At 40.9% G+C, this 23,216-nt stretch overlaps 1 protein-coding gene across 1 annotated transcript in view; it reads left to right on the top strand.

Annotated features, from left to right (window-relative positions):
- Nucleotides 1–3,455: 3,455 nt before the first annotated feature.
- The window catches only part of PPA1 (inorganic pyrophosphatase 1), a 30,403-nt gene continuing 10,642 nt past the window's right edge, over nt 3,456–23,216 (top strand). Inside the window, exons 1-5 of the mRNA XM_019444422.2 lie at nt 3,456–3,633; nt 6,915–6,973; nt 18,742–18,795; nt 19,667–19,786; nt 22,188–22,274. Of these exons, the coding sequence (XP_019299967.1) occupies nt 3,570–3,633; nt 6,915–6,973; nt 18,742–18,795; nt 19,667–19,786; nt 22,188–22,274 (384 nt within the window). The 5' untranslated portion in view covers nt 3,456–3,569. The remainder of the gene's footprint in view (nt 3,634–6,914; nt 6,974–18,741; nt 18,796–19,666; nt 19,787–22,187; nt 22,275–23,216) is intronic.

The raw sequence follows: 23,216 nt of genomic DNA, 5'->3' as shown, positions 1-23,216 counted from the left end.
CTTCCATCTAGGCTCCAAGCTGCTAACAGAGCCACTTTCTAAAGCAATCCTGATCTTGTCATTTTCTTGCTAAAACTCTTAAGTTGCCCATTGCTTTTAGAAAAAAGTTCCAACCCTATGTTGTGCCTTCCAAGGCCCTCTGCCATTCAACCCTGACCTACTTCTCTGGTCTCCTCTGTTAATAATCCCTTTCTGGCTTCTGCTTTGTCTTCTTCATTTCATTAACCCCTTCTTATCCTTCAGGTCATAGGTTAAGGGTCACTTGCTTGGAGGGGTTCTCTGCTCCCATAATGCAATGCCCTGTACTTCCTCTATCACTCAACTTATCTGCATTTATTGTAATTATTTGTTGAAGTCTGTCTTCTCTTTGGACTATGACTCCTTTGAGGGTCAAGACCATGTCTTTCTAAGTGCTACATCTCTAACACCTAGCACAGACGATGACCACAATAAGTGTTAAATAAAACTTAGTTGTAGATTTGTAAGTTTTCATGTTATGGGCGGGGGGGGGGCGGCACCTGAGTGGCTCAGTCAGCAGAGCATCCAACTTTTGATTTTGGCTCAGGTCATGATCTCGTTTTGGATTCCCTCTCTCCCTCTGTGTCTCGCATGTGCTCCGTCTCTCAAAATACATGAGTAAAATAAAAAAAAAAAAATAGAAAGTTTTTATGTTATAGGATGTATAGGTCCTGTAGGTGGTAGTCGACACCAAATACATACATGAGATAATCTAGGGAGAGGGTATCTCTAGAGAGAACATGAGAAGTAAGAAAGACAATGATGATTAAGACGAAGAGACGGATATGAAGCTAAGGGGGAAAATGAGAAATGAATGGCCAGATAAGTCAGAGAGATGTCAGAAGAGAATGCGGTCATAAGCCAAAGAAGAGAGTGCCTCAGAAAACTGGAGGCCCCCAACAAGGTCAACCACAGCAAAGAGAACAGGATACAGACTGAAAAGAAGTGCCAGTGGAGTTACAGAGCAAGAAAGATAATGTTTGACAACACTTGTTATCTTTTGTCAAACTAATGAATTCAAGAAGGTATTGCCCGCCTCCTTTTCATTACTTCCTCTATCCATTAACCGGGCATAGATTCATTAAACATCTACTCTAGGCCAGGTACTGTGCTAGGTCCCAGGGAGACAAGAGAAACAGAGCAATATCCAGTTGGGCTTGTGGATCTCACCACCATTGCCTGCAAGGGAAAGTTACCAAGCACTGACTTGTGTCCCAGCAAAGCCGGGGCTTGGCATTTTATGGGAGTTGGTACTGATGGACTTTCTAAATACACTCAATGAAACAAGAGTTAATGTGCAAGTCCAGAGGTCAGCAAGGCTTTGTTATCTTGTTCTGAGCTGGCAGGAGGCAAAAGGGAAAGTGTATGTGGTCCACTATTGCCTCATTTCTGTCTGTTCCTAAGTCGGTCGCAGAGGGGATTTGGGGTTTTTTTTTCCAAGAAAGCTAGTTCCTGTGCTCAAAGGCAGAAAACTGATAGAGCAACTCAACCAAAAAGCATCCCCTTAAGAAACTCTCTGAACTTAATCCTTAGTGCTCACTCTGCAGAGATTCCTTTAACTTCCAGCAATACAATATATTACTGACTAAATTACTGCTCTATTTTTTTTCCTGCCCTGTGCTCCACCTACAGTAGAACAGTGTGGTGTACTGTTCGAAAGGTCAATGAATCGTGCGTGAACTTCTAAAAATTAATGGGAGTCTGGATGGAGACAAGGGAGGGACACTCTTCCTAACTAATCAGAGAACTATCTTATTGGGTTTTCATTTAATACAGGGGGCATCTCATTTTATATAGTAGACATTGTTTTGAAATAAAAAGTTTAAATCAAAATGTCTTTAAAGCACATTATCTCTTTAATGCCCCAGAAAAACAAGCTCATTTAAAGAAACCCAGCTCATCACACTAGGCATTCTTTGAAATACTTATTATTATGGGGATGCCTGGGTTGCTCAGTCGGTTAAGCATCTGACTTTTGGTTTTGGCTCAGGTCATGATCACCCAGTTCACGGGTTTGAGCCCCACAACAGGCTCCTCGCCTGACAATGGGGAACTTGCTTGGGTTTCTCTCCCTCTCTCTGCCCTTCCCTTGCTCTCCCTCCCTTTCTCTCAAAAATAAACAAACTTTTAAAAAAAGAACTACTCATTATTATATAATCAAATAGTGAATGGTCAGTTCCTAATTTATAATTTGGATTTTGAAATATGCTTTTTTTTTTTTTTTTTTTTTTTTAATATATAGGCTTGGGAAGTGATGCAATTAACTGACCACACAGGGGCCTCAATCAGGCAATCAGACTTTAGCTGTTGGGGTCTGGCCTGACTCAACAGTTGAAAAACAAGGTCCAAAGAACTTATGCCTGAGAGCAATGTGCTCAAGGGACTCTGAACTCATGCCTGGACTTTCCCAGTGCTTACATCTGAAAAGTCCCTGGGGGACCTAGGGCGGGTTGAGCAAGGAAGGGGGGCAGAGTAAATCCTTCTTTACCAGGGAGGGTAGAAATAACAAGTCATACTTCCAGAGTGCTTACAACAAGCCAGGCTCTTCCTCAGACTCTTTTTTACGTATTAAAAAACATTTTTTTTAACTTTACTTATTTATTTTGAGACAGAGACAGCGCGAGTGGGGGAGGGGTAGAGAGGGAGAGGGAGAATCCCAAGCAGGCTCTGTGCTGCCAGCTCAGAGCCCAAAGTGGGTCTCGAACTCATGAAAATGGGGGATCATGACCTGAGCGGATGGATGCTTAACCGACTGAGCCACCCAGGTGTCCCTCTTCCTCGGACTCTTGACATGTATCAACTCAGTTAATCATTCCAACAACGCAGGAAACAGTTACTATTAACTCTCCACTTCCCAAATGAGAAACTGAGTCAGAAAGGTTAACAGCAATTTGCCTGCTCTCCTACACTAAAAAATGGTGGAGCTGGTTACTCACCTGGTAGTCATCAGGGGCTTAGTAATATGCCTCAAATTCGCTTAAAATGCACACCTTTAAGATGAAAGGCAGGGCATGTCTGATGAAGCCTGTGACTTCAGAACGCCTTTTGAGACCAGGAATTACTCTGGGACGCGGGGGTGGGGTGGGGGTGGGGGGGGGTGGGGGGGGTGCGGAGGCGGTGAGAGGAAAAGGTGAGAAAGGTGAGTTCCCTGTGTGCACGATGAAGGAGAGGTCTCTCTCTAGTCCATTCCTAGCTGGTGCAAGCTGAGAACTTGGACTTTTGCCGTCCTCGGTCAGACAGAACCCTAAAGCACACGAGGCGGAGGCGGAAAGAACACTGCCAAAGCCAGGGATCGCGGCTAGCCACGTGGCCCAACTTAGGAGCCAGGGGGGCTGTCCGCGAAGGCGGGGCCGGCGGGGCGGGGCGCGGGGCCGGGCGGGCCGGGCGGAGTGCGCCTGCGCGCGGGATGGGTCGGCCGCTTAAAGCCGTTCCCCGCCCCACTCTCAAGTCCAGTCTCCCCGGTGCGCACGCGCGAAGCTTTCTCCTTGTCAGTCGGCGCCGCGTGCAGGCTGGTGGCTCTGTGGCGGCGGCTGCGGCTCGTCATCCGCACCATGAGCGGCTTCAGCAGCGAGGAGCGCGCAGCGCCTTTCACCCCCGAGTACCGAGTCTTCCTCAGTGAGTGTCGGCGGACCGCGACCCCTCCCCGCCCGCCAACCCATTCATTCCCGGGCCTCGCCTCGCCTCCTGCCCGGGCGCCGTCGGCCCGCGCTCCGCCCCTTGTCCCGGGCGCGGGCCGGGTTCCTTGGGCTTCCCGGGCCCTGGGCCGGCCAGGCCCTCCCATTTCACACGTCCCGTTTGAAACGGGTAAACGGGGTGGGGGGAGGGTGACCGCGGGGACGGTCTTTCTCTTTCACACGCGCGGTGGGACCCGACCCCGGGCCCGGCTAGTTTTGCAGGTGCCCTCGGGCAGCGTCTGATGGGAAGGGAAACCACTGAGTCACTCTAGAAAAGGTGTCAGGAGGTAAACTAATCTGCGTAAGAGGATTGCTTGATTTGTAGGAACGGGGGCAGGGTGGAGGGATGACTCCCTAAGGACCTTAATTCCTGAACTGTAGCTCAGCCTGTGGGCACCAGGCAGGGTGAGAGCCAACCCCTCGTTCTGCAGAGGGGGAAACTGAGGCCCGGAGCAGGAGCCGTCAGTGGAAGACCGAACCCATCTCCAGGAGGGCCCGGTCGCGCATCTGCCCCTCCCTCCCGCGGAGGTTTCCCCTGTAGCGCGGATGCTGGGAATGAGCCTTCTTGAAACAGAAAGCTGTTTCCCTCAAGTCAAACAGGTGACGTCAGTCTGGAAAACACGAGGGAGAAAGTGCCAAGTTTTTACCCCTGGGCAGGGAATCGACATCTGAGGGGTACCTACCCCAAGTCCACACCTGGAGCTGCACTTAGAGCTCTGCACGCTGCGGGCTGATGGAGCTCCGCTTTCCCTCGCCCACCGCCTTTTGTCTTGCAGGTGGAGGAAAGAAAGCTACCTCGGGTTTTATCTTGATCTCTACCCCCCCCCCCCACCCCCCCTGCCCAAGCCACTAGGAATAGATAACTGGAGAGAGCCAAGGCGTTCGAAAATGTGTCAGTAGAGGCGTTTCTGTTTTAACTGTAAAGAGCCGTTTTACTCGGAAGGAAATGGGCAGGTGCAGCAAATCTTTGCGGTGATGTGTGAAGGGCAGGCAGGAAATTGCCGGGTGGAGGGGACCAATGGGAACACGGAGAGAAGGAGAGAATGCACTAAGATCCTAGCGAAAAGTAACCTGCTGCGGGAGGAAAAGGAAAGTGAACTCAGGTTTACACATGTAGCTAAAGATTACCATGTAAAATCCAGGAAGGATGGGACTCCCCATTTTGTGTAATTTTGGACTTAAATAAGGGCAGTGTAGGATCTTTTGACTAATAATTCACTGAACTATTTTTTCTGTAGTTAGGATCTCTCTGTAGGAGGGATTTAGAGCGGTGACTCTCAAGTTTGAAGGTGGAAAGATGATTGGCTAATTGACTTCAAGCTGTATTTATTTGCACAGTTTTTACTTAGGTTACGTAATGGTAGCAAGAATTTGATGGCCGTTGTGGAAGACCATAGCCATTCCTTGACTTTGACACTGGCTAATGTAATTTTTTATCAGATGGAACTCTCTGGGACTTAAAAAATACCAATGAGGGGCGCCTGGGTGGCGCAGTCGGTTAAGCGTCCGACTTCAGCCAGGTCACGATCTCGCGGTCTGTGAGTTCGAGCCCCGCGTCAGGCTCTGGGCTGATGGCTCGGAGCCTGGAGCCTGTTTCCGATTCTGTGTCTCCCTCTCTCTCTGCCCCTCCCCCGTTCATGCTCTGTCTCTCTCTGTCCCAAAAATAAAAATAAAAAAACGTTGGAAAAAAAAAAAAAACCAAAAAACAAAACCAATGATTAGAACTGATTATGTAATTACATAATTTTAAGGTTTTTTTAAAAAATGTTTTTTAACATGTATTTATTTTTTGAGAGACAGAGTCAGAGCACACGAGCAGGGGAGGTGCAGAGAGAGGGAGACACAGAATCGGACGTAGGCTCCAGGCTCTGAGCTGAGCACAGAGCCCGTCGCGTGGCTCGAACTCACGAACTGTGAGATCATGACCTGGGCCGAAGTTGGACGCTTAACGGACTGAGCCACCCAGGCGCCCCAAGGTTTTTTAATCATAGATTTCTTAGCACCTTTCCTTAATAGGAGAAGATTTTTTACCTCTATAGTGTTATATTTGTCAGTCTCTTTAAAACTGATAGTGGATTGGACTGTGAAGTCACAGGTGACTGTGAAGGGATTGTAATGGGACTCATGAAATGGAGATATATACTGTCCTTTTTCATTTTCTGCAAAATGAATTACAGAAAGTCATTAGTTCTTTTGTTAATTGCATTTCCAGATGCATTAAGTACACATTTTAAAAAATACTTAAATTTTTGGTCACTGCTCAGTTTTTCGTATTCCACCTCGGTTTTCAAATGTGAAGGGGTTAGGTTCACCCTTAGGTTTCCTAAAGAATAGTAAGGAAGTTGTTTTTTTTTTTTTTTTTTTAATGTTTATTTATTTTTTTGAGAGAGAGAGAGCGTGAACAGGGGAGAGGCAGAGAGAGAGGGAGACACAGAATCCAAAGCAAGCTCCAGGCTCTGAGCTGTCAGCACAGAGCCCAACGTGGGGCTCGAACTCACAAACTGTGAGATCATGACCTGAGCCGAAGTTGAATCTTAACTAACTGAGCCACCCAGGTACCCCTGTAAGAAAGTTTTGAAATTGCTTTTTGGATATGGTAGTTAAGTCTCTAGAATATAGAAATTACCTGTGAAAGGGTTATTGGAACTTGATTATCCTTAAGAAATATAATCTGTCTGTCTTCCTGGAACATTGCCTAAAACAACATGGTTTTATAACTCAACAAATTGGTCCCTTCCCTTCCCCCCAAGCCCAACTGTTTCATTAGCTATGTAAGCTGTTAAGTGATGTAAGATCAGTCCAAAACAATTTGATAGCCTTTTGTGTGCCAGGCACTGCTAGAGTCTGGGGATACAAAAGTATGTAAGACAGCCCCTGCCCTTGTTATAGAGGTTAGTATCTGTTAGACTCCTAAGGAGAGCAGAGGATTAAAAGTTAACCCAATCTTGGAGGGATCCAGAAGGTAAAGTATACAACCAGCTTTTCTCATGTGGGAATAAAAAATGTCTACTTCACTATTCTGGTGAATGGTGTTGATAATGGGAAAGGCCATGCAAGTTTGGGGACGGGGTGTGTATGGGAAATTGCAGTATCTTTTTCTCAATCCTATGGTAAGCCTAAAATGACTCTAAAAAATTTAAGTGTTTTTTAAAATGTGTACTTAATGCATCTGGAAATGCAATTAGCAAAAGAACTAATGACTTTTTGTAATTCATTTTGCAGAAAATGAAAAAGGACAGTATATATCTCCATTTCATGATGTTCCAATTTATGCGGATAAGGTAAGATGTCCTGACCATTTAAACATAGTCTCTTTACTCAGATCAGTTAATTCCACATATGGATTTTCTTATACGTCTTCATAAGTGCTTAAAATGCCTCATTGTGCTGCAGATTCAAGGTACATTGACTAAGAAGTCAGTCTTAAATCCAGATTATTTGGCTAAAGAAGCAATTATAATTTGGGGAAGGAGTAGAGGAACAGATAACAAATGTTTCAAAGCTGTCCTTGGGACTAAATCTTAGTACCTCATAAGTGGTTTTATTTTATTTTATTTTATATTTTATTTTATGTTTTAATTTTAATTTAATTTTATTCATTTATTTTTAATTTTTATTTTTTCTCATAAGTGGTTTTAAAATTAACCAGGTAGGGGCGCTTAGGTGGCTCAGTTGGTTAAGTGACGTTGGCTTATGTCATGATTTCATGTTTTATGAGTTCAGCTCCATATCAGGCTCTTTGCTGTCAGTGCAGAGCCTGCTTTGGATCCTCTGTCTCCTCTCTCTCTCTCTGTCTCTCTCTCTCTCTCTCTGTCTCTCTCTCTCTCTCTCTCTCTCTACCCCTCCACTGCTCTCTCGCTTTCTCAAAAAATAAATGAACATTTAAAAATAAAATAAAATACACCAGGTAGCCAGCACAAAATTTGGGTTGTGGGATATTTATTAAACAGCAAAAATAAACTATTTTATTTACAAAAATTAAACTATATTATTCAGTGATATAATTTCCTATAGGAAAATTCAGTACTTTCAGTGGACTGTTAGAGTTAAGATGCAAATAGTGTTGGGGCGCCTGGGTGAGTGACTGACTTTGGCTCAGTTCACGATGTCACACCTCGTGAGTTTGGGCCCCATGTCGGGCTCTGTGCTGACAGCTCTGAGCCTGGAGCCTGCTTCGGATTTTGTGTCTCCCTCTCTCTCTGCCCCTGACCCACTCGCATTCTGTCTTTGTCTCTCTCAAAAATGAATAACATTAAAAAACTGTATAATAAAAAAAAAGTACAGTGTTAATAAAGGTTAAGTCTACAGACTTCTAAAAAGAGGTGTCTGTTAGTATGCACACCAGTGAGCTGAAGAAATCTAGCACAAATTGATAGGCTGACCACAAGTTGGTAAGAATCTTACTTTGCTAGGAAAAAATGTCTACAACGATATATTCCAAAGTGTTTGTGGTCCTTTGGAAGTAAGAATTGCTAGTGACCCTTTCTGATTTTTATTTTCATTTTTGTCTTTTTATATTTTCTAATCTTTTTACAATGAGCATGGATTATTTTTACAAATTGAAATAGTTATTGTTATTTTTTTTATTCAGTGCTTGTTTTAGCCTCCTTCCCAGTAGGAGAAGTTTGTACTTCTGACACAAGGAACTGACACAAGGACGGATGCCTGCTGCTTTTTTAACCCTTTAAAAATTCTTTTTGTCCAACCGGGAAGCATGATTCACGATGAACACAAATTTTTTTGAGTTCTAAACACTGCACATAGATTGTTGATTTTCCTTGGCTAAATGCCAATACATAATACATGCGAACATCGCATTCCAGTGCAAGTCTAGAATACCATTATAGATGAAATCTTCTCCTTGTATATGCTGAGTCCTACTGTTTCTCTGTACTTGACTATCAGAGAGACATAGGCAAATTCACCGAACTTGTACCAGGAAATTTGCTCCAGTTCCAGACTGACAACTTAAGCGTCGGCAGAAAATCCCAACTCAAGGTGTTGCTTCCTAGGAGCTTCCTTGTGCTGGGCTCCAACAGGAGATAGTAGAGCAAATAGCCTAAGGTCAATTATGTGCCACGCTGACAGGAGGGACCTCTAATTGGCATGTGTTCTCCTGTGGGATTCTCAAAGTTGTATTTATTCAGAAACTCTAATTTGTTATGTCTGATTTCCTGGGAGTTGACATGAGCTGCAGGATCCTTCCTTCCTCTTGAATTGGCATCATTTGGTTGACTTGATTATCAGTTTGGTGTGTAATTAGTATGCGTATCAAAGTACTTTCCAGTAATATCTCACACCATTTTGAGTAGTTAAGAGGTATAAAATGATGACTGAAAGTTTATTGATAGTCACTTGACATGTAGATGTGCTAAGGAAGAAAAATATTTTCTTGACTTAGAGCTATTTTGTGTGAGTGTGTGTGTGTGTGTGTGTGTTTATAAGTGTCTTAGTCCATTTGGGCTGCTGTAACAAAATACCATAGACTGGTAGCTTATCAACAGCATGCATTTTTTACTCACAGTTCAGGGAGCCTGGAGGTCTGAGATCAGGGTGCCAGCATGGTTGGGTGAGGGCCCTCTTTTGGTCATGGACTTCTAGCTATGTACTTTTGTGGCAGAAAGGGCTAAGGATCTCTCTGGAGCCTCTTTTATAAGGCACTAATGCCATTCATGAGGGTTCCACCCCTGTGTCTTAAACAGTTCCCAGGGGTCCCACCCAGTGTACAATCACTATTGAGGGTTAGGATTTCAACAAATGAATTTTGGGGGGACACAAACATGCAGACCATAGCTATAAGTAACTGATACAATATTCTATATTATATAAACTATGATTTTCTAGCCAAGGATCAGAATGTTCATAATAGTTGTGGTGCCCAGTTTTATTACTGCTTCAAGTTACCCCAAAATAGGAAACTGAGACTACATTTTGGTGCTATGTAAAACATCTTCACTCAGATTATTCTGCAACTCCTTGGAGTCTTGTATGGGACTGATTTGGGCTATAATCTTGGATCACTCAAATGAAAACTGTGCCTTTGCACCGCCCTGAGCTGGCTCAGAAACACAATCTCTTACAACAACTCTGGATTTCACTAGTGGTCCAGACGTCAGTGAACTTCAGCATTTCAGATTCCTGTCTGAGAAGCAGGAAAGAGTTCTTTTGTTTTGTTCTGTTTTTAAGGAAGTTTAGTATATACAAAATACCAAAAGGGTGTGGTACACAGAAATTATTTTGGAGTATAGCCTAAATAAAAGATCTGATTAACTCCATTGGTTACAGAAGAGTGTGCCTTTTTTTTTTTTTTTTTTTTTTTTTTTTAGTTCCAATGTTATTAAGTTTATGTAAATACATTTTTAGTGTGTGGTTGTTGACTTTATCTCTAATATGATCAGTCATTCAAAGGGAGATAATGAGGGAATGTATCTTTCACACAACTCTTACCACTCTACTGAGGAAAAATGCCCAAAGGCTTATATTTGGCTCTATGTCAGGACCTCTCAATGTGGACAGCCACTAGGTAATCAAGCCAGCCAGTTCTGGAAATCCATGTGACTCAAGCACCCTGCCTGGATTATTTCCAAATCCATTCGGTGGAAGAAGGCAAAGGCAAGGACTCACTGGATTTTGTCCTTTGCTCTGGGTCTATTTTGGGGTCAAATATAAAAATACCTGTGGCTCAGGGTGTCTTCTGACATAAAACTTTTTAGATAAGAGAAATTTTTAAAATCCAGAACATAGCATAAACGGTGTGAAATAGTGGGTGGATTAACTTTTATCTAAATCTTAAAGTGCTTGGGGCGCCTGGGTGGCTCAGTCAGTTAAGCAGCCGACTTCAGCTCAGGTCATGATCTCACGGTCCGTGAGTTCGAGCCGCGCGTTGGGCTCTGTGCTGACTGCTCAGAGCCCAGAGCCTGTTTCAGATTCTGTGTCTCCCTCTCTCTCTCTGACCCTCCCCCATTCATGCTCTGTCTCTCTCTGTCTCAAAAGTAAATAAACGTTAAAAAAAATTAAAAAAAAAAAATCTTAAAGTGCTCAAATATCATGACTTGATATTTAGATTTAGAAGTTTGGCATTGTTTTTGTTCTGTATCTTAAACGTTGATGTTAAATATTTGCTCTAACAATATAGGCTTCTATTTGTTTTCCAGGTGACTGTTGGGAGAATATGTAAATATGGAACTATTTTTTTTTCTCCTCTTCTAAAAGTTCAGCTTATAATCAAATAGGTTGATGCCTCAGAAATTTAACAATATTTTCTGCAGTTGTGTATCATTTTTTTCCAAGATTTTATTTTTATTTTTTTTATTTTATTTTTTTTAACATTTATTTATTTTTGAGACAGAGACAGAGCATGAACGGGGGAGGGTCAGAGAGAGGGAGACACAGAATCCGAAACAGGCTCCAGGCTCCGAGCTGTCAGCACAGAGCCTGACGCGGGGCTCGAACTCATGGACCGTGAGATTGGGACCTGAGCCGAAGGCGGCCATTCAACCGACTGAGCCACCCAGGCGCCCCTCCAAGATCTTATTTTTAAGCAATTCCTACACCCAACGTGAGACTCAAACTCAGAACCCCAAGATCAAGAGTCCCATGCTCCACCAACTGAGCCAGCCAAGCGCCCCCTGCACTCATGTTATCATTCTTTTTGAAGATACTATTTCGCTGTACCTGAGCCCTTTAGAAGAGATCTACTCAAGCAGATGCCTGTTTGATTACTTCCTTCCTTCCGGGGTTTGCTTTATTTCAAATTTTCGATTTCTTTTTATAAACAGTTCCTTAAATGGAAGTTTTTAAAATGTCACTGAATTAATTAAACACTGGTTTCTTCCCTAGCTTTGTACGTATATAGAATGGGTTTTCTGGATTTTTGTTTTGTTTATCTTTGGTTTCATGTTTTCTAAACCAAAGTTAGAACCGGGAACAGATGGGAACTGATGACCATTAAGCTTAATCAGCCTGTCATAACTAAAAATAAACTCCTACTTTTTCCCTCTCCAGTGAGCATTCAGGTGACTAAATTTTGATAACAGATATTCTAACCATAATCTCTGTGGTCTGTCAACTTCGTTGAAAAGGTAAAGTTGGGATGATTAAATATGCATATAACATACCACAATGCCTGGCTTTATAGGAAAGTCTCAGTAAACAGTAACCAACCAAATAGGATGATGATGTTGAGCACAATGACTGATTGTTTCTTTAGCCCTTCAGAGCTCTATTTTATAGGGTAAAAAAAAAAAAATCACTGAATTAAGAGTAAGGAATCTTGACTTTAGTCTTGGTTTTACCACTAACTGGCTTAATGCTATTGAGCAAATTCCTTCCTCTCTGAGCCATGTTCATCTTGGTGGGTGTTTTAGATTACATTCTATGTTGACGTCCCATGATTCTGTGTATAGAGCTTATTGATGAACCCTCATTACAGATCATTATTTTAAAAAAGGCCCAAAATTATTGTTGATATTTATTGAATGATTCCTGTAACCTTAGGCACTATGCTAAAGCCCTTCTGTGGATTGTATCATTTGGCCATCACGTCATTCTCCAAGCTAGGTTCTTTCATTAGCCCCATTGTCCAGGATCAGCCACTAGAGCTTATAAGCAGTAGTGTCATGCTTGAAACCCGGCATTTTGGCTCAGAACTTGCGGTTTTAACCACTGTGTTCCACTTCCTTGAGTGATTATGGATATGTAGGAGAGGTGGATTTTACTTTGTACTTTTTATATGTTCCTAATTTTCTACAGTAGATATCTCTTTAATAATGCAGACAAAAAGCCTTGCTTGATTTTTTTTTTTTTTTTTTTCTTTTGCTCAGCGTTCAAAGGAAATGAGTAAGAGCTTTTTTTTTCTTTGGAAAGGCTCAGAAGTCTTCTAGTCCAGGCATTCTTGGTGGCCCCGAGGCCCTCAAATGGCCACGGATGGGTTTCTGAGGTTCTGTGAACTCTGTGATACTGCGATTTGGTGTAAATGTGCATTTTTCCTGGGAAAGGTTCTATGTTCAAAATTCTTTGTCATCATGGGGGTGCCTGGGTGGCTCAGTCGGTTAAGCATCTGACTTCAACTCCGGTCATGATCTCACAGCTTGTGAGTCTAAGCTCCACATCAGGCTCTGTGCTGACAGCTCAGAGCCTACAGCCTGCTTGGGATTCTGTGTCTCCCTCTCTCTCTCTGCCCCTCCCCTGCTCATGCGCTCTCTCTCTTTCTCTCTCTCTCTCTCTCTCTCTCTCTCGTTCTTTCAAAAATAAACATTAAAATTTTTTTTTTAAAAAAAGAGTAGAACTTAAGTATTGCCACACACACAAAGTAAATATGTGAGGTGATGAAGAGGTTAATTTCCTTGATGAGGGGGATCATTTCACAATGTACACATATACCAAAACCTCACATTGTACATCCTGAATACATGATTATTTGTCAATCATACCTCAATAAAGCTGAAGAAATTAAGTTTTTTAAAAAGAAAAAGTAAATGGGTTCCTGAATTATTTCATTGACAAGTGATAAAAGTGAGATCATGACCTGAGCCACAGTCGGACACTTAACTGACTGAGCCACCCAGGCACCCCTAAGATCTACTCTTTAAGCAAATTTCATTGAATCATTTTTAGTGTTTTTGAGGAACCGCCATGCTGTTTTCCATAATGGCTGCACTAATTTACGTTCCCACCAACAGTGCACAAGGAGGAATCCATTTGCATTTAATAGTTTAGAGTATATCCTGTAATAAAAAACTGACACTGAAGCCCAAACCTAAAACTAAGGATTAAGAGCCACTGTCACTTGGTGAGCACTTAATAAGGTATAATAACCTCAGACAGGATTAAATCTAGTACATCTTTTCAAAAGTACCTGTTTGCAGGTGGAACATTTCCTTGTTAATTATGTGAGCTTTTCTGATAGGGATTTTATACTACAAAACTGTTCTAGAAGTTAAAAAAAAAAAAAAGCTGCCCTTGTTTTTTATTAGCTTCTTGCTTGTTGAGTAATCTCGAGATGAATTTAGAAGAAAGTCCTCTCTACCACCACCGTTTTTCTGCAAATTTTACTGCAAAACAGAAAATAAAAGGAAGGACGATGGAATCAGAGAGTGATTTTTGTATTTCTTCCCAAGTCTGGCATTTACTTGGTTCCTGAAGTTATCTGGAGGGATACATGGTGGCTCAACTTGAAAATGTTGATTTAAAAGCCACTTATGTAAGTTTGCAATATAGCATGTCATGTTCACTAGGCTTTGGATCCAGTGTTGGAAACTGATCATAAGTCTTAAGGTGTTCATAGGTCTCCCAATAAAGACGCATTTAACTTTACTACTAAGATTCAGTGATGGAACATAATTAAATGCTCCCTATATACACATACTTAACTACACTAGTTATAATAGCCTACCAAATAGCCATGGCCTGTTCATTAGTAAACAACTTTTAGACTACTAATTTGATCCATAAGAAAACTAACCGGTTTGGAAATGAAACCCCTGATCACCATACTACTGAAATATTCCTGTTTAATCAGTGAAAGTAAAAGACTAATCAAGATATAGGTTGCATGTCTCCTACCCCTAAAATATTTTTATTTACACTTTTTGATTTAATGGAATGATATAATTAGTTTAGGCTTAAGTTTCCAATCTCCTTAGAATTTGAACACCTTTAACACTGGCATTCTTATGAAATGATTATAAAGCTGGGAAGAGTGATTGTTAGGTCTCTGCCTTTCGGAAGTCAGAGCTAAAGCTATAGTTTGCCATTCTTCTGCCTCCTACAGGCTTATCCAAATCATCCCACTAGGGATACTAACCCCTTTCTTCCTCTGAAACTATAAATAGGGAGCTGAGAGCTTGATGCCAGAGCGGGGATTTAGAATCAAAGCAGACTAGAAGTGGAGAAGAGATTCTCCTCTCAATCCAGGATTGAGCTAAGTAATAGTTGAAACGAGTTAGGATTAGAGAAAGAAGGCATGAATTTGTAACTGGGTAGTACTAAATGCCCTAAAGTCTTGTCTCAGTATTTTAAATGCATAAATGTTGGAAATACAAGAATGCATAATTTTTTCCAATTGTTAATTGTAAAATCCACGTAACATAAGACTGACTGTTCTAACCATCGTTAAGTGTACACTTCAGGGGTATTGATACATTCACATTGTTGTGCAACCCTTGCCACCCTTCATCTCCAGAACTCGCTTCATCTTTTTTTTTTTTTTTAATTTTTTTTTTTAACGTTTATTTACTTTTGAGACAGAGACAGAGCATGAATGGGGGAGGGTCAGAGAGAGAGGGAGACACAGAATCTGAAACAGGCTCCAGGCTCCGAGCTGTCAGCACAGAGCCCGACGCGGGGCCTGAACTCACGAACTGCAAGATCATGACCTGAGCCGAAGTCGGACGCTTAACCGACTGAGCCACCCAGGCGCCCCAGAACTCGCTTCATCTTTCAAAACTGAAACTTCATGTCCATTAAACATGAACTCCCCGTTCCCCCCTCCCAACCCCCTTGCGGCTACCCTTCTACTTTCTGTTTCTGTATGAATTTGACTTCTTTAGATACCTCATGTAAGTGGAATCACACGGTATTTGTCCTTTTGTGACTGGCTTATTTCACTTATGGCCTCAAGTTGTGTCCACACATGTTACAGCATGTGTCAGAATTTCCTTCCTTTTTTGGGGGGTTGCTTCTATGGTTTAGATATTGTGAATAATGCTGCTATGAACATGGGTGTACAAATACCTCTTCAAGACCTTGCTTTCAGTTCTTTGGGTATATACCCAGAAGTGGACTTGCTGGGTCATATGGTAACTCTATTTTTGGTGGAACCGCGGTTTTCCACAGTGGCTATACCATTTTACGTTCCTACCAGCAGTGCACAGGAGTTCCAATTAGAATGCATAATTGAACAGTAAAAGTGCTTCCAGCAGTGGAATTGGTTGGATTTCTTATATTGCCCTGAAAATGTTAAGGATCACTGTTCACCTGAACAACTCCCTGAATTGTAGCAGCCTCTAGGAGAAACGAGCTACTCCTCAGTAGTAGTTCCTGTTAAAGAATGAACCCCCTCCTTTTTATATCAACATACTTAATACCTTCTGTTGTGATCATTGATGGGGTACGTAATGACTAAAAGCTCCTATAAGTTCATTGCTTTAAAAAAAGGCACAGTACTCACTAGGGCATCTACATACACTTAAAAGTGTGCTAAGCATTCATTTTACAGGTAAGTTCCCTCCCCCAGGTTTATGAACCCCACCCTCCCCACCCACACACACCCCCCACACCGCACCCCAGCCCCACTGTAGCCTGAGGGCTCCATGCAGAGGCCTGGATTTGGAAATCTAACTTCGAGGGAGTTCAAAGAGCTTTTATGGGGCACCTGAGTGGCTCAGTTGGTTAAGTGTCCGACTTCAGCTCAGGTCATGATCTCGAGGTCTGTCAGTTTGAGCCCTGCGTCGGGCTCTGTGCTGCCAGCTCAGAGCCTGGAGCCTCCTGCGGGTTCTGTGTCTCCCTCTCTCTCTGCCCCTGCCCAGCTTATGTTCTGTCTCTCTTTCTCAAAAATAAATATTAAAAAATAAAAGAGCTTTTATTCTGTTCACTGCTAGTCTTCAGTGCCTAGGAAAGTAACACCCAACAGTGGCACCCAGTAATTAATTAATTATTGAGAGAACATGAATGATTTGGCTCTGAGGCTTTTTGCAGGATCCTCCCTGCTGTTTTTTGGCCTAGCTAATTCCTAAAAAGCACCAAACTGGGGCACCTGGGTGGCTCAGTCAGTTGAGCTTCCAACTTCAGCTCAGGTCATGATCTCACAATTCATGGGTTCAAGGCCCATGTCGGGCTCTGTACTGACAGCTCAGAGCTTGGAACCTGCTTCAAATTCTGTGTCTCCCTCTCTCTCTGCCCCTTTCCTGTTCACACTCTGTCTCTCTCTGTCTCAAAAATAAACATTAAACAACAACAACAACAACAACAAAAAATTAAAGAATAAAAAAATAAAAAGCACCAAACCTTCAGGCTTTTGGAATTCCTCTGTGCAGTGGAGTTGTCTTAACTATTTTCAGAAAGATGTTTTCTTTCCTTTAATGTTCTTTCTTTACTTGCTTTCCATTATAGTTACGTAGGTTTGTAATATTAGGTAGTGGTTTTTGAGGATCTATATGCATTTATCACTTATTCCATTAAAATGTTCAATATAGTTACCAGATTTCAAATTTGTACATTTTGGCCCTATTTGCTACCTTTTTTCTTGAGGTAATTTATTCATTTGGTAATGCTTTTTTTTTTAATTTACTGATCTCTTTGTTTTTACTTCTCAGTTACTCTTTCATGTGGTAACAGCTCCATCTTGTGAACATTTAGGGTATTGCTGCTGAAAACTTAAAGTCCAGACTTGCTTGTAGACACATAGATCTTTCATTTTAATACTTGAGGTGTGGTACGAGATAGATGCAGTTCTTGAAAAGAAATCACATTTCTTTGATTAAATCTTGAAATTGAATCAAAGATTGGGTCTTCCCATGAACAATGTGTTACTTTTTCTAAACCACACAATTATCACTTAACATGGATAGAGCACTTAACTCAGTCCTGGATTTTAAGATCTCTGTTTTTTGTGGATTTTATGTTATATCAAGTAGGTGTTAAGAGGCTTGAAGCAGAAACGCATGAAATCTTCTTGTCTCCCTCAGTTTGACCAAGAACTTAAATAAAGGGCAGAAGTTTGAGACTGTAAGCTCTAGCTTTTCTGCTTGGTTAAAAGTAACAGCACAGTAATCATTGGCTCAAAACCTTTGACTTATGCTTTTGTAGCTTATCAGTCTCTGTTTTTTGTTTTTTGTTTTGTTTTTTGGTGCAAAGTAGCAGAAAAATAACTCTAAAACGTGTAACTAAGTGACTTACACTGAAAAAAAAAATGTTTTTTTTGAGAGAGAGAGAGAGAGTGAGCATGGGTTGGGGAGAGGGGCAGAGGGAGAGAGAGAATCTTAAACAGGCTCCATACTCAGTGCAGAGCCCGACATGGGGCTCAAACCCATGACCCTGGGATTATGACCTGAATCAAAATCAAGAGTTGGATGGTCAACCGACTGAACCACCCAGGTACCCCATAAGTGACTTTCATTTCAAATCCACTTTAAAAAATACACATTTTATAAAAGAATAATTGCAAATTTGGCCTCGTGTATACCTTTTGCAAGGCTATAAACTGAAAAACTGACCATTTAAAGTTTTATTTATTGGGGTGCCTGGGTGGCTCAGTAGGTTAAGCGTCCGACTTCGGCTCAGGTCACGGTCTCACAGTTTGTGGGTTCGAGCCCGGCATCAGGTTCTGTGCTGACAGCTCAGAGCCTGGAGCCTGTTTCAGATTCTGTGTCTCCCTCTCTATCTTCCCCTCCTCTGTCAAACTAACGTATGACAATGTAAGTAAACTGACTTAGGGTTTGTCTTCCAAACTGCCACTGAAAGAGGAGTTCTGAAAACATCTTGAGCAATTGCAGTGTCACTGGAGGAAGCGAATGGGCTTTGGAGATGATCTCTTTGAAGATGGTCTTCCTCGGAGATAGAAGTTCTGTTATGTTTAAAAATTATTTCCTTTCTTTATAGTAACATTCTTCCCACCACCCCCCAACATTTTATTATGAAAAATTTATTATGTTTACTTAAACACACAAAAATTTGAAAGAATTACAGATTGGACAAGAATACACCCACCACCTTAATTCTACAGTTACTTTGCATATTTGGTCTGATTTTTTTTTTAAGTTTATGTATTTATTTTGAGAGAAAGCGCCTTCAATATCACGAACCATGAGATCATGACCTGAGCCAAAATCGTCCAAAATCAAGAGTCCGAAATCAAGAGTCGGATGTTTAACTGACTAGGCCCCTGAGGTGCCCCGGGTCTGATTTTTTGGCTGACTTGTGTTGAAAGCCTATTGACTTCAAAGATCCAATACAATGAACAGTTTAACTTTGGCCAAACCAGTGAAACGCTCACTGGGGTGAGAGAACAAATTAGCTCCTGTGACCATTTCACCTTCTATGTGTTTTTCAGGACGTGTTCCACATGGTAGTTGAAGTACCGCGCTGGTCGAATGCAAAAATGGAGGTATGTTTCTCCTTACACTGATGATCAGACTTAGGATATTAATTTTGATCCAAGCACACTGATTTGCATTTGCTTGAGGGTTCAACCGCTGAAGCCTAAGGTTTTCTTCTTGCTGGTCCCAATCTCTTCTCCGGTTAGGTTGCATCACCCACTGCCTGCCAGTCTTCCCCCTGGGCTCTGAAGCGGCAGACTGTCCTCCCCACACCTTTGCTTCTGGCTTCTGAAAGCCTAGAATTACCTGTTTCTCCTGTGTTCTTCCCTTTAAATCCATCAACGACTCCTCCATGGAGTCACCGGGCTTTCTTTAGTTACCCCAGCCACCTGTGATTGTATTGGAATTTCTGTTGCGTTAATTTCTTTCTGATGACTCCTAATAGATTCGGCTTTTTGTTGTGGATATTTGTTACATTTCTTATATCACCTAATTAAGCTTTTTGACAGTAGCCATATTTTGCATGTAATATACACTCAAATATTTGAATAATTTAAAATGTTTTAAGGAAAGCCTAAGTTGGATAATATTTATTTTGCCCTTTTAATACAAATCTTAAAACATGTCTCAAATGTTAGGATTTTTATTCCAGGTAATTTTAGTTTTTGCTTTCTTGAATAAGTAAATTTTGGGTTTTTTTTTTTTTTTTTTTTAGTGTTTTTTTACCCTTCTTGATAGTTCCTGTGTACCTCAAATAAGTTTTCCAATTTAAGGCTGATTATGGAAAAACTTTTATATCAAATCATAAAAATGTTAGAGGCAAAATACTTCATTAAAGTGGAATTACAGGATATGCATTCCATAATTCATTTCCTCAAATCGTTATTTGAATAGTATTTTATATCCAAATATACAATAATTCGAAATTTTTTATTTCAGATAGCTACAAAGGACCCTTTAAACCCAATTAAACAAGATGTGAAAAAAGGAAAACTCCGTTACGTTGCAAATTTGTTCCCTTATAAAGGATATATCTGGAATTACGGTGCTATCCCTCAGGTATGTATCTGTGCAGTGGCTAAAAATGTACTTTTTAGCTTACAAAAAATTAACCTATAGCTGTTAGTGGAAAAGATTTAAACACCTGCAGAAAGTTTATGCCATAGTAGATTTTACCAACATAAGAGTAATTATTATTTTTAATTTTTAAAAAATTTTTAAATGTTTTTATTTATTTTTGAGACAGAGAGAGACAGAGCATGAGCAGGGGAGGGGCAGAGAGAAAGGGAGACACAGAATCCGAAGCAGGCCCCAGGCTCAGAGCTGTCAGCACAGAGCCCAACGTGGGGCTCGAACTCACGGAGTGTGAGATCATGACCTGAGCTGAAGTCGGACGCCCAACCGACTGAGCCACCCAGGCGCCCCAAGAGTAATTATTTTAATACTTCCTTGAATAAACTCATTTTCAAAATAAACTGAAGATAAATGTTTTATGATATTTAAATTCACATTTGAAAGTTCTTTTCTGAAATATCTATCTTTCTATATGGACTGGTTGTAAACCATATGCTTTGTTTCTTTACGGAATGAGTGGCAAAGAGGGACCGTGTAGGCTAGTGGTTGAAAGCATGGATTTTTGGCACCACATCCCATGTCCACCACTTGCTGGCTCACCTAACTTGCCTCTCTTTCCTCCTCCCTGAGGCCAGTCTCTCTGAGATTATGAGCACTTAGCTCATATGGCTATTGTGAGGAGCCTGGCACAGGTAAGCTTTCATGTTGAGAGTCTGATTTCTTCTTCTTAATGCCAGTCTTTTTGTGGTAAAGTAATAATGCGGTTCTGTTTTCCTAAACAGACAACACCTTTGAGGAGGGAGGATGTCTGTATTATATACCAATTTATCCCAGCACAATGCCAGTGTGTATAGTAGGCTCTTATTTAATATTTAAATGAAGAATCACTAGAATCATGTCTATTATGAGTAAATGATGGATATTTAATTCCAGTTTGGCTAGGCTAATGCCTGTGGTACTTAGGATTTTTACATGAAATACTCAATTTACTTTTTCCTGTTGATAAATGGTTTGTTTTTATTAACCATTAAGTCTATTAAGTCGAGTCTACTGTGAAACAATCTGTAAGTTACCAAAACATAGATCAAACTGAGCTGGTAATCACGAAGTCATTTGTCTGCCTTAATTATAGCACTTCACCTTGCATTCCAGTTCATTTAGTAGTTAGCCTCAAAATATTGTCCATCTGGGAAAACATTGCTGAAATACTTATTCTTCTGGAGGTTGGATTTGGCTTTGTTGGATCTGGTCTTTGTTTACCCCACTTCACTTTTATCTTTTTGCCTTTATTCCAGCTGAATAGCCAAGAAATATGTTCTAGATTGAGGGAGAAAATAACTAGAACAATAAGTACATTTTAAACATCCAAGCAAGCACAAGCCATCTGTAAGATCTCTGCAGAGATTCAGGAAATAAAGCTAGCAATTGAAAGCTCCAGTAGATCCTGATTAAGCTTTTCAGCCTTGGCTCCTGGTTGGTGATGACACTTACCATCAGAACATCTCATTTCCCTTTTAGCATTACTGTCTACCTACCTCTGTTTTGGAAATTTATTTTAAATAAAATCTAGTTCATAGAAGATAGTGAGTACAAAAAGTTCATCAAAGCACTTTTCTTTTAATGTATTTTTCAAGTAAATATTTGGGTCTGTATTTGTGTTGCGTGTTGTCTCAACTATTAGGTGGTTGGGTTTTGTTTGTTTCAAATAGGATTATTGTTGAGGCACCTGGCTGGCTCAGTTAGTAGAGCATGGGACTGTTGATCTTGGGGTTGTAAGTTCAAGCCCCACATTAAGTATAGAGATCACTAAAAATAAAATAAATAAATAAACTTTTAAAAAAAGTATCATCTGTTTTAAAGCTTAAATTTAGGGGTGCCTGGGTGGCTCAGTTGGTTAAGTGTTTGACTCTTGAGGTTTGTGAGTTCGAGCCCTGCATCGGGCTCTGCACTGACAATCTGGAGCCTGACTTGGGATTCTCCCCCTCTCTTTGTCCCTCCCCCACTTGCTCTCTATATCTCTCTCAAAATAAATTTAAAAAACACTTAAACTTAAAAAAACAGAAAACAAAAATAAGAAATCTTAAATTCAGTTTAGCGTATTTAGCATAGAATATTTAGTTGAGTGTATATAGCATATTGAGCATAATAGGGTCCTAGCATTTAATTAAAATTACTGTGTGTAGTGAAGATTCTTAGATGTAAATCAAAAATTTCTTAAAAATGAGAAAAAAAATAGCTGAAGATTCATATTTTTGTAGAAAGACTCATGGGCTGTTATCTTTTAATGCAAATATGATCCACTTTGTCAGTAGCTTGTATAGAAATGATATACTCTCAGACTTAATTTTTTTTTAATTTTTAATTAATTAATTAATTTAATTTTTAGACTTGGGAAGACCCAGGACACAATGACAAACACACTGGCTGTTGTGGTGACAATGACCCAATCGATGTGTGTGAAATTGGAAGCAAGGTAAGGGAATCTGAAATGTTTTTCTGTAGTGTCAAGATGATAGTAATGAAGTATACACAGTTCATACTTTAAAAAATATCGTGAATAAAATATATGCATATTAGTGAAATAATGATGTCTCTTTGATAAGTTAAAACTTCTAGTTCTGCTAAGCATTTGTATACTATAATGTGTGCATTTAAACTTAGTCTTGGGGCGCCTGGGTGGCTCAGTCGGTTAAGCGTCCGACTTCAGCTCAGGTCACGATCTCGCGGTCCACGAGTTTGAGCCCCGCGTCGGGCTCTGGGCTGATGACTCAGAGCCTGGAGCCTGCTTCCAATTCTGTGTCTCCCTCTCCCTCTGCCCCTCCCCCGTTCATGCTGTATCTCTCTCTGTCTCAAAAATAAATAAACGTTAAAAAAAAAATTTAAAATAAAAAAAAAATAAACTTAGTCTAAAAAAATGTATGTATACACGCATGCAGAAGAAGCAGTTGTGTTCTGCATTTGCTTTGGCAGGCAGATGACTAGTCAACAGGTAGAGTACCAGGAGGCAGACTTCATCTCGATACAAGGCAAACCTTGCCGACTTACTTGGAACGGTCAGTGAACCGACCCGTGTCAGCTAACCTCAGGAGCTGGAGATCTATGGTCAGAATTTCTTTATCAAGTAGGGCAGCTCTAACATCACGACTGTAGTTATCATTTCCTTACGATACTGCTCAGGCTGAGGGAAATAGTTAACAACCGAAAAGAAAGTTGGCATTCAGTTTTTTAACTCATTAAGTTAAATCATATTGTTTGACTTGCCTAATTCAGTTGTTTGAATAAAATAAAAAGTAAAGAAAGCACATTTAAATATGTGTTTGAAACATATTATGGGGGATTTATTTTTTGGCCCAATCAATGACACCTCAAAAAATATGAATTATCCTCAACTACGTTACTGATTTTCTCAGGGCCT

This window comes from Panthera pardus, unplaced genomic scaffold, assembly GCF_024362965.1.
Source record: "Panthera pardus isolate Hobbes unplaced genomic scaffold, ASM2436296v1 HiC_scaffold_22, whole genome shotgun sequence".
Classification (NCBI taxonomy): Eukaryota; Metazoa; Chordata; class Mammalia; order Carnivora; family Felidae; genus Panthera; species Panthera pardus.
This window is presented reverse-complemented; position numbering and strand designations above follow the sequence as displayed.